We start from the raw sequence: 10,949 nt of genomic DNA, 5'->3' as shown, positions 1-10,949 counted from the left end.
TACACCGCCCTCTATCAGTAGAGAAAGTTTACTGTTCACCAGAGGTTCATGGGTAATTGTAACTGCAACAATGGCGGGATTCAATAAATCACTGTTGTGTTGTAAAGTTTAATCTGGTCTGTGGAGTTAAATCTGAGCCATCCAGGCGACATATCACAGCACGAGTAACGGTGCGTTTACGGTTATTATCACGACACTTTTGGTCATCAGTTTGTAAAAGTCATGAGGCCGCAGGTCATCAGTTTGTAAAAGTCACGAGGCCGCAGGCCTCGTGACTTTTACAAACTGATGACCAAAAGTGTCGTGATAACAACCGTAAACGCACTGTTACGAGTTGTGATAACCGACTTATACCACGACAAACACACAAATTTGGCCAGAATTGCGATGGTTGGTTGCCTTTGCCATCATACAGTAAGTGTTTCTACCCACAATTCCCCTTGATTTGTGTGCTCAGACATTATTTGTTAAAGGCTTCTTCAATTTTATCAGTTTCTGAACAATTTGAAACTTAGAATTCAATTTAAGGATTATTGGTTAAAACTATGTTCCAAAATTATTGATCATGTTTAAAATTCAGGAGTAAACTTGAATGAGAAGTCGATGTTTGGAGGTGCTAAAAATTGTACACTTATCAAGGTAAAGTTATCAGCAATTAAGATGGTTTCATCATACCACCTGTCAGACATGCAAATTTCCTTTGTTACAAACATTAAAAAAAATCAATACCCTTTCTTTGCCAACACAGATGCAACTCGATGCAACTTATTCCCTTAGTTTCCTTGAAAATAATGGATATGGCTGTCAAAAATCTATGTCAACAAAATCACAAAATTGCTATATCCTCTGCGAAAAAGGGGTTGATCTTCTCATTATTCACAGTGAGAAATTAGAGAATTATGATTATCAAAACCATGGTCCCAGAATTTTGAAATATGGACCGAGCTGTTCTGTGTACAGAAGAAATTTGCTCTAGTTCAGTGAGTGATCTCCGTGTATACGGATCATGGAGAATTGTGGGTAGCCTCACTTACTGTGCATCATTTTGAATGTCACTTGAATGACGACCGTTCATTTACATGTGAATTAGAACCAACTACTGAACAGAGCATCTGTGTGGGAGGAAACTGTTTTCTGATTGGTTCGCCTATACACGTTCCCTTCTTTTTTCTAATCGTCCCTGGCAAGCGCAGATGGTGCTGAAAGGGCTACTTATTCTGATTGGCTTATTTAAGTTTCATATGCTCACACGTCAGAGACTCGTGTGATTGGCTCAAATCAATTAAAGGTATACTGTCACCTGTTCCAATTTTGCCACAGTTACCATGGAAAGAGAAAATCTACCCAATCACAGATTTTAAGCGGGTGGCCGCTTTTTAAAAACAGCGCCCTCACATGGGCATTTTGAATACCAAGGAACGCCCCTTTGACCATATATGGGCATATTTAGATTACAGGTGACTGTATACCTTTAATTGTTCATGAAGTTCTCACCACGTGCACTGCCCTTGCAAACATTTCCATTTTTTACTTGGCTCCTCGAGTGTAGACATGGATGCTGCTCAATATTCCGATATTTCCGACTATGACAGCGATATTGAACGTTTTGTGTCACAGTATGATAAAGCAGATACCAACGAGGAAATAGCGGTTGAGGCAGCATTCACCCTCACAAAAACACAAGAGCGGTCACGTTTTGCAGCTCCAGTCAGCGTGGAAGATGTCACTAAAATTCAACATTCACGTGTGCCCCAGAATACAAGGAGAGCGACCAACTGGGGTGTTACAGTCTGGGATACCTGGGGTCGGATGAGAAATGAACGTATCAGTAAATCAGGCTGTCAAAGTAGTGAAGTGTTCACATTTGTGCCTGCACTATCGTCTGATATCGAAGCGAGGGAACTCAATGTCTGGCGTTGTCTGGCTTTCGTGGTTGAAGTTCGTCGAGTAGATGGGACAGAATATTCATCGCAAAGTTTTAGAGCTTTGTGTTGCAGCATTCAGCGGTCTTTGCGTGACGAATGTTGTCGGCCAGACCTGAATTTTATGAACACCAAAACGCACATTTTTCAGGATTTCCACTATACAATTGATTGAATTAGGAAAAACATTGATAGACGTGGTATCGGGGTTGACAAATAACAAGCACAGCCTTTCACACGAGAAGAAGAATGTAAGTTGTGGGAGAAAGTTTTCTCAGTCAATACTCCCATGTGTTTAAGTTACGCTGTTTATTTCTACGTGTCTAAAGTCTTTGCTTTGAGAGCTACAGACGAACACTCCTCTTTACAAGTGGAACAGTTCATTCTCGGATCTGACAGTGATGGCTGCTTTGTAGAGTTCCATGGAAGACCATGTAAGAATAACCAAGGAGGCACTTATTCACGTAAAACCCCTTACAAGAATATCCGCCACTATGGCAATTCATCAAATCCGCGTTGCGTGGTGAAACTTATAAAGAAATACCTGTCGCAAATACCGCCAAGTGAGCCATTCTATCTACGTGCATTGCCAAATGCTAAAAATGAGAATATCAAGTTCTCTTCGCAGAAAGTTGGGGTGAACACACTAGGCCAGTATACCAAGCAAATGTGCACCATGGCTGGTATAGAGGGATATCACACTGGGCATTCAGGCAAGGTAAGTTTTCTTTTACTGAAATGCGCCATATTCTTTCTGAGATAGTTTTGTAAACAATACAATTCACAATTTGGCAATGCATATGCTCGTCGACAGAATGGCTCAATAGGCGATATTTGATGAATTGCCAAAGTGGCTTTAGTTTTCAATATAGTTTGCTTTCAATAGGCTATTTGATTACTCTTTCAGGTGACTGCAGCAACCTCTCTTTACTGCCAAGGTTTTGATGAACAGTTGATAAAAGAGCGGACAGGGCATAGATCCGACGAAGCATTACGCGCTTACAAACGCACCAGTACTTTCCTGCAAGTGAAAATATCGGATGCCTTGCAACCACCGTCCCCCAGCGAAGCTGACAAAGATACCAAAACCAGTAAAAGACTACCTTGAACAACCGGATTCTTGAGAAGGCACAGAATTATGTCAGAGGGCTAAAATATGTCATCTACAGGTTGTATTCTGATTCACGTTGAACATGGTTCGTAAAGATGAATATATAACGTGGCTTTTTTGTGTTCATTCAGTATGCGTATGAATGGTTGGAATCCTGAAATTTCAGGTGGTTTCTACTTGTATGCAGATTTTGTTGTCAGCCACCCTGTCTTTCATATGTTGATAAGTTATCGCCACTCTTTTTTGATATGATAATTATCTCTATTCATAAAAGTGTGGTGATATCTTATCAACATACGAAAAAGAGTGGCCGATAATATAATCTGCATAAATACAAGAGGAACCGTTTGAGAATAAATGCGGTGCAAGAACAATAGGTCACATGACCTAGAGTGGTATAATTCTCAGAAATGTAATTTGAATATTAAGGTATATTTGAAATATTTTTAAAAATGTGCATTTCAACTAAAATTAATTGACACGCAGCCTACGACGCACACGAGCATATCAGTACTCTTCTTTGAGCACTGACTCTTGTTTCGAAGTGAACAGAGCGTTTTGCATTTTGTACGTGCTAATTATTTCTTGACGATTAAGACAAATATTTTTTTCAACTTTAACAGTTTTGAAAATGTCTAGGCGTTTCATTAGGTACCTACTTGTGCAAATAGAGAATCACAGTCAACGGATCTGAAGATGACCTCGTATTATTCACGCCCACATATCGGATGCGAACGCCTATATCGTTGATTGTATATTACTATTTGCTTGTCCATGTTCCATGGCAAGCACTCTCTTGAGCACATTTCTTGATGAACAACATGGATTTTCCTTGGTTTGTTGGTAGAGCAGCAGCACTGAAGGGATCCACGTTGACCATTTTGTTTTATTATAATACCACGCCATACGCGTTGACGATTTTAGACTCTTTCATTGGTCAATTAGGAACACGTGTGTGAAATACAGGTCTCAATATACAGGTCGTTTTCAAGCCCTTGAACATGTGTAATAATACTCAGTTACGATCAAATGTTTTCAAAGGACGAGCCAAAGCATGCATCTTCTTGGATGAATTTAATCTTCTACCCGAAGGACATGTAATACATTCGTTTAGCTGAGCTAATTTATACAACACACCAGGCAGACGACATCGGCGCTGTGCTTTGCAAAGTGGCTGTATGGAAGAAAACACTGTAGGCATCGCACTTAATTCAGGATATCGCACAACTTGTTCAATATTTACATTTTGTAAGAAAATGCGATCAGTTCGTGGGCTTGTAGACAAGTTGCAAGATACCACGAGAAGAGCAAAGAGCCAGTCAAATGCTTATTATGTTTGGAGTTTCAATATCCGGTTCTATGTAAAATGATTACGATCGGGGAATTAAAAGATTGCAATTAGTCAAATTGAAGGTAGAATATTAGGTATTGATTTAGTTTTAATTAATTATGAGCCCACATGATTGGTCATAATGGTAATGGAGTTGAATAAATTCCAATTGATAATTAGTTATTGACATCAATGAGGTTGCTCCTACGCGACAGGTAGGAGGACTCTTAAATATTTACTTTCTGATCAACCGTTTGAGAGGATAAATTCTGAAGCTCTTTGCGTAAATAAACTTTCGCAGTTTTAGTTTAGGTTTAAACAGGGCTAGCGGCCATTACATATCGGTAAATGTCAGTCTAAGTAATTTGTTACTCCAATACCAAAATTTGCACGGTAGCCCATGAACGTCATTCTTTAAAATTATTTTAAGTTGATTTTCTCCATGGCTGCGCAGTTCATTTTTCGACGCTAATTATGTACCTCCACTAGGGGATAATTATTATTACATATTCATTATTATTAATTAAACTGTATCTTTCGACAAATACTGCTAGAAAGTACAATAATTGCAGTATGGTACAGTGACCAAACTAATGGAAACCTTTGTTCGAAATGACATCTTCATCTGTTGAGTTTTTCATTATTGAGTTTTCACTGGTACATGGTAACACGCCTGATTAAATTTATTTCATTCAAACACTTATGGCCAAAAGAAAAAGAAATGAAGTATGACAAGGGATTGGCAATACAGGTATTGAACATCTCGGATTTCTTACATGTTACGTCCGATATCGCATGGACGGTTTGTTAAGGTAATATTGGCATGTGAGGATATTAAAGCGAGTTTTGCAGTGTCTGCAAAGCATCGCAATCACGTGGAAAAATATAACTCCACATAGTACATCAAAATAAATTGTAAGCTTTCGGCGAAATTAAGACCATACATAGGGTCGATCAAGAGCGTTTCTAGTTTTAACACATGTAGTCAAGGTACCCACTTATTACACTGCTTTACAAATTCTGCATTGGTGAAAGAAATGGAAATGTTGTTTGTGTCTTTAACTCTTCTTCCGGCTAAAAAATACATGGGTCTGACAATTCAAAATACGATATTGTGTTCAGTAGCTATCATGCAATGACACCACGGTAGTTCCGATGAGGGCACTGTTAAAATACCGTTTGTAGGTACATATTTCACTCTTTGGTTAGCATTGGATGGACTTTTAAGACTTACATACTAAATAGATATAATTTAGTGTAAGTTAGAGTTAGCTCAGATGATATGCAAAAAGATGCTTGGCCTTTCACGGATTCATTCAGATTTCTTAATTTATCAGTATCTCTCCTGGTTTAAATCGCAAGAGCATTCTATAAAATGAGACACTCTTTTACAATGAAAAAGGTTAAAACACACACAGACCTACTTGAAATTTTAAACAAGTACATTTTTCGAGTCTGGGTGAGATTGAAACTACTGTCGGCATAGAAGATTTTTGTAAGACTTTTTCATTGCGCAAGGGACCCTATAACGCTTCCCTGACGGGAGCTTCTGTCAGTAACTAATAATGTGTTCAGAATCAATGACAACGTTTAACGCTTTTCTTTTTACTGTTAATGATGGTTAAGGTTTCCAATGGAATTTTGATGAGATTCGATAATTTTTCTGCCATTCCAACAATGCGAGAAAAGGTTACTTCCGTTTCTGACAGTCAAATGTCCATACCATAATATGACATTAAAGGTACAAGCACTCTCAATGAGGTAGCTGTAAAACATTTGTAAACGTTTTGACTCACATCGAACTATTTGAGTTTCCTGATTAGCTATAACCTTTGTTGTGATTTTCGTGATATGGTCAGTATTTCCACTGAAGGTGAATTTTCAATCAAGGAATACACCAGGTATGTGAAACATGAAACGACTTCTACAGATTCATTCTTAATACTGACAGGAGTAAAATCCGGGCAAACTTCACGACCATTTACAAACTCTTTTGTTTTACCATATTCAAAAGCTTTTAATATATTATCTAAGAAGCTCATTGTTTAAAATTCCAACATTATGAAAGTATTCGGTAGACAATCTTCCTTTGTAAGTAACCCAGCAAGAGCCATGTCATCACCAAATTTAAATAAACAAGATATTCCAGTCTACCATCCTTGTCATGAAAAAATATCTAAAGATCATAGGTATCCCAAGTCATGTCAAATCACGGAATGATGACAAACTTTATCTCTCGTGTTGACGTGTTTGCACACAGTAACGCCTGTAGCAATCTGTAGCCTGTAGCAATCTGTAGCCTGTAGCGATCTGTTGCAGAGAAGTAAATTTTGACATAAACCCCTTCATAGGACGAATATGCACTGAAGCTAAAATTTGAGGGTATTTTCTCGATGGTCGTTTGCGCTATGACAGTACATGTACATTATAAAACAATATCAACGGCATTGCATGGGCAACACATCAAAGAACGCTACTGTAATCTTCCAAATTGACGCAAGGAAATTAATTAATATATCACGCTTTCGATACATTGGCGTCCTTCGACGTGATACAGGAAGCTGCAATTCCATTCGGTTTGAACTATAACAACACTGGCGCCACGAAATAGGGCACGGTATCGAAAACATGGCCTTAGTCGGTCACACATTTAAAAATTCATCCAGTAACTTATTCTTCTCATGGAGTTATTCTGAGTACTTCCGCCATGTTCTATTGTATATCAACCACTTGTAATATTGAGCTGTTATTACCGTTTAAATTTATTCAGGGCGTGGATTTGAAACAAAAGAATTGTAGCATGCCACACACGGGCAAGTGATAATGTGTACTTTTGTATCTTTCCTGTACGTAGAAATCAAAGTATTTTATGTCATCTTATTGTATTCTTTATGGCGTCGGTATCCGACATAGCTGCGATACTGTATAAATTGACTCGCACAACTGACTCACACAACCGACTCACAGAGTCAAACTCAAAGGCAGACTCACAGACTGATGTATCAGTGGCTGGGCAGTGAGGCCTAGCCATGGTTCCGTATTCAATAAACAAGTTCAAGTTTTACATCATCACTAGTCGTCAATTCCAGCGTCTTTTTAATGTTACGGCATTACTGTCAGGCGGCACACGCCAATCATATCATGTAAGAGCCATTCTTTGAATTTAACAGTCTCAAATCATTGTTGTGACGTAAACACTATTATTTACCAGAGAATGAATCTAACCATAGATAAAGAGAAATTCCTTGATGTGTCTTTTCTTCCTTTTCTGTGCAGACGTCACACTATCAGAATCCAGTGATGCGATTTTTTGCCACAGTTTCACTTTGATGTAGTTCCGAAACTTTCACGAATAAGCAAAGAAAAGTAAAAATGTATACTGTCTCTAAAATTAACATTTCTTGACCGAAGTACAGTTAAGAAAAAACAACCAACACAATTGGAACTATTTTGTGATTATAAGATGAACAGTAAAAGTCACAGAATGTGCTCTCTAAGAGAGGGTTTACTCAAAGCATTTAGTAATTATCAATTTTTCTAGTGAAAACATCAAACCTGTAATTATTGAATTAAATGTTAAAGTAGTATTGAAAAAATTGTAGTATTTAAAGCCATCTGCTTTTCAAAAATTGTAAATTTATCCTTTTTGACAATTTCTTAAGGATAATTCATCTCATTGATACACATTCTTGAAAATGTCAAGATTAGAGGTCAAAATTTGATGATTGCTGTATTGTTTAGAGGACCTGGATTCATTTGAAGGTTTCGGGATCATATCTGATTGGTTCTTTACTATTTCAAAGTGCCTCTCTAGGCCAGTCCTTAAAAAGTTTAGGGGTCATATCTAAGTGGTCCCTTAAAAAGATTAAGGGACACATCAGGGTGGTCCCCGAAAGTTTCAAGGACTCATCTGGGTGGTCCCTGAAAGTTTCCAGGTCACATTAGGATAGTCCTTGAAAAATTCAGGTTGGTCCCTGAAACTTTCAAGGACTCATCCGGGTGGTCCCTGAAACTTTCAAGGACTCATCCGGGTGGTCCCTGAAACTTTCAAGGACTCATCCGGGTGGTCCCTGGAAATTTCAAGGTCACATCAGAGTGGTCTCTCAAAGATCCAGGGACACATCAGGGTGGTCCCTGAATGTTTCAAGGACTCGTCTTGCAATGGCGGTTTTTGAAAGATTCAAGGTCACATTAGGATAGTCCTTGAATGATTCGGGGACATCTCAGGTTGGTCTCTGAAAGTTTCAAGGACTCATAGTCTTAGTCATGTTCACGCTACAATCACAGTTGCTGACATCATTGTCGAGATCGGGAACAGCACTGTCAGTGTCACTCCACAAAGGACCGTGGTAACAGACATCAAATTCGTCGGAGATATCCAGTATTCCGTTGCTTTCCATGTAGTCCTGTCATTAGATAATTGGGGTACTGGACGTCCTACATTCAGAATCGGCAACCTTTCCTGACGAAGGAATTAGTGCAGTAGTCAAAATCCATTCGAACATCACGCTGTTTACACACTCAACTTGAAACAATGCAGAGCCTCACAACAATGTGACCCATGACCTTTACTATGTAAATTAGCAAGGACCATATTAGTTGGTGTACGATTCAGTGTCTCGCTTAATCAGAATCATCGACTACATCTCCAAATTAATCATGAAGACTGTAACATACAACCATAGTATTTTAAATAGTGGGAAAACTTTACAGCATAATAGAGCAACATGTACCTTACCCGGGACCTTACACAATCGCACAATCCTAGGTGCCCCTGTAGGTTAAAATGGAATGTGCCATCATGAACTGATTGTTTGCGAATAATTAATTGTTTATTGTTCAGACCAGCTAGTGACAGCATACTTCAACCAGCGAGTAAATTACTATTAATTGTCAAGGACTGCTCTTCTAAGTCGACTGAAGGTTCAGCCACTGCCCAGTTTATCACATTTATGCCGGGAAGAACATGCCTTGTAGATCTCGTCGCGTGATAAATATGCAAAGACGTGTTTTGGAGCTGGCCGACCAGTCACACATGGGAGCGATGAGGACGCTGTGTTAAGCCATTACATAATCTTAACTTCGACCGACATGAATATTGACGCTGTATGTGCAGGAAGTTGGACCAAATCTTTTCAGTGATTCGTCTGCCTGTCAGCTTTACCAAGTAATGCTTGTGAATGCACACGCAGACGAGCGAAGGTCACATCAGGATAATCCTTGAAAGGTTCAGGGTCTCATCTGGGTGGTCCCTGAAAGTTTCAAGGACTCATCCGGGTGGTCCCTGAAAGTTTCGAGGTCACATTAGGATAGTCCTTGAACGATTCAGGGTCACATCTGGGTGGTCCCTGAAAGTTTCAAGGACTCATCTGGGTGGTCCCTGAAAGTTTTAAGGACTCATCTGGGTGGTCCCTGAAAGTTTCAATGTCACATCAGGATAGTCCTTGAAAGATTCAGGGTTCACATCTGGGTGGTCCCTAAAAGTTTCAAGGACTCATCTGGGTGGTCCCTGAAATTTTCCAGGTCATGTCAGTGTGGTCTCTATATTTAGGGTCTCCTCGGAGTGGTCCCTGAAAGCTGCAAAGACATCTCTGCACAGTCCCTAAAAATTCCAGACAAAACTGTTGGTTTTTGCCGTTAATATTTTAAGTTTTCAACAGACAGATGATATTGATTACATTTCTTGCATCTACCAAAAGAGTTCATTTTTAATAGAAGGGCTGAAATAGTTCAGTGATTTTTTAAATTTTTCCAGCATTAATTAGCACACGCACAAGAAAAGGGTAGTTTTATCAAATTTACCAGGTCTCATTTCCTTGTATATGAAATAAATAAATGTGCAGGTCATTTTCTTAACATCTACCAAATCATTTGAAAGAGAGATCACCAAAAAAACATACACTTCAGCAGAACTGATTTGGGTAGAGGTAGAAGGCCATTTTACCATCGAAAATTTAAAATTTTATCATGCATCGTTCGGTGAGAAAAGCAAATGCCTACAAATCAACCTTGGAAAGGGAATTTGTATTTTCACTTAAACCTAAACAAAATTGACAAATCAGTTACATTTACTGGGTTCTCCTTCCCGAGAGTGAGAAAAGCTAGACAAAAATGTAAAATTTGTTAGAGCTGTATTTTATGATTGTGCAATTATCAATAATTTATGAAATTTGCCCCCGTCTTCACACAAAAACACTGTTAGATTGATGATTTTTAAATAGATTATAACAAAATGCTCAAGATCTTATAATCACAAAATAGTTCCAATTGTGTTAACCCTACTTTACATTGGATGGAATAGAAAGACAATGGGTTGTACGAGCGACCATTAGGCGATCAATAATCCACATGTACACATAATTATTTACTTTTCTGACAATGCATTTCCAATTCAATGAAAGAGGCAGTAATACGTTTAAGGCTCTTACTATAGCTTTGAAAATCCTCATCGTATTATTCGTATTTCAATAAGTAACATGTGATAAGTAACATGTTGCTTACAGGTTACAAAGCAATGACACAAATGGCACATCGACAACAGCGATGATGCACAAACTACTAATATTCAATCGTTCTACAAAGCTGG

The 10,949-nt window shown here is 38.6% G+C and overlaps 1 protein-coding gene across 1 annotated transcript; it reads left to right on the top strand.

Annotated features, from left to right (window-relative positions):
• The first annotated feature begins 1,551 nt into the window (after positions 1–1,551).
• LOC139122253 (uncharacterized) lies at positions 1,552–3,030 on the top strand. The gene is made up of 3 exons (XM_070687683.1): positions 1,552–1,828; positions 2,252–2,640; positions 2,830–3,030. Exons 1-3 carry the CDS (start codon positions 1,552–1,554, stop codon positions 3,028–3,030), a joined length of 867 nt encoding a protein of 288 aa, XP_070543784.1.
• The last annotated feature ends 7,919 nt before the right edge of the window (positions 3,031–10,949 follow it).

The sequence above is a fragment of the Ptychodera flava genome, chromosome 21, assembly GCF_041260155.1.
Source record: "Ptychodera flava strain L36383 chromosome 21, AS_Pfla_20210202, whole genome shotgun sequence".
In the NCBI taxonomy this organism is placed as follows: Eukaryota; Metazoa; Hemichordata; class Enteropneusta; family Ptychoderidae; genus Ptychodera; species Ptychodera flava.
Note: the sequence above shows the minus strand (reverse complement) of the source record. Positions and strands in the feature narration are given on the sequence as shown.

Excerpts from the sequence above, each read along its gene's own strand:
- LOC139122253 (XM_070687683.1), top strand. The coding sequence starts at position 1,552 with ATGGATGCTGCTCAATATTCCGATATTTCCGACTATGACAGCGATATT. Across the intron at positions 1,829-2,251 it reads GATGAGAAATGAACGTATCA|TCTTTGCTTTGAGAGCTACA; the intron begins GTAAATCAGGCT and ends ACGTGTCTAAAG. Across the intron at positions 2,641-2,829 it reads ACACTGGGCATTCAGGCAAG|GTGACTGCAGCAACCTCTCT; the intron begins GTAAGTTTTCTT and ends TTACTCTTTCAG.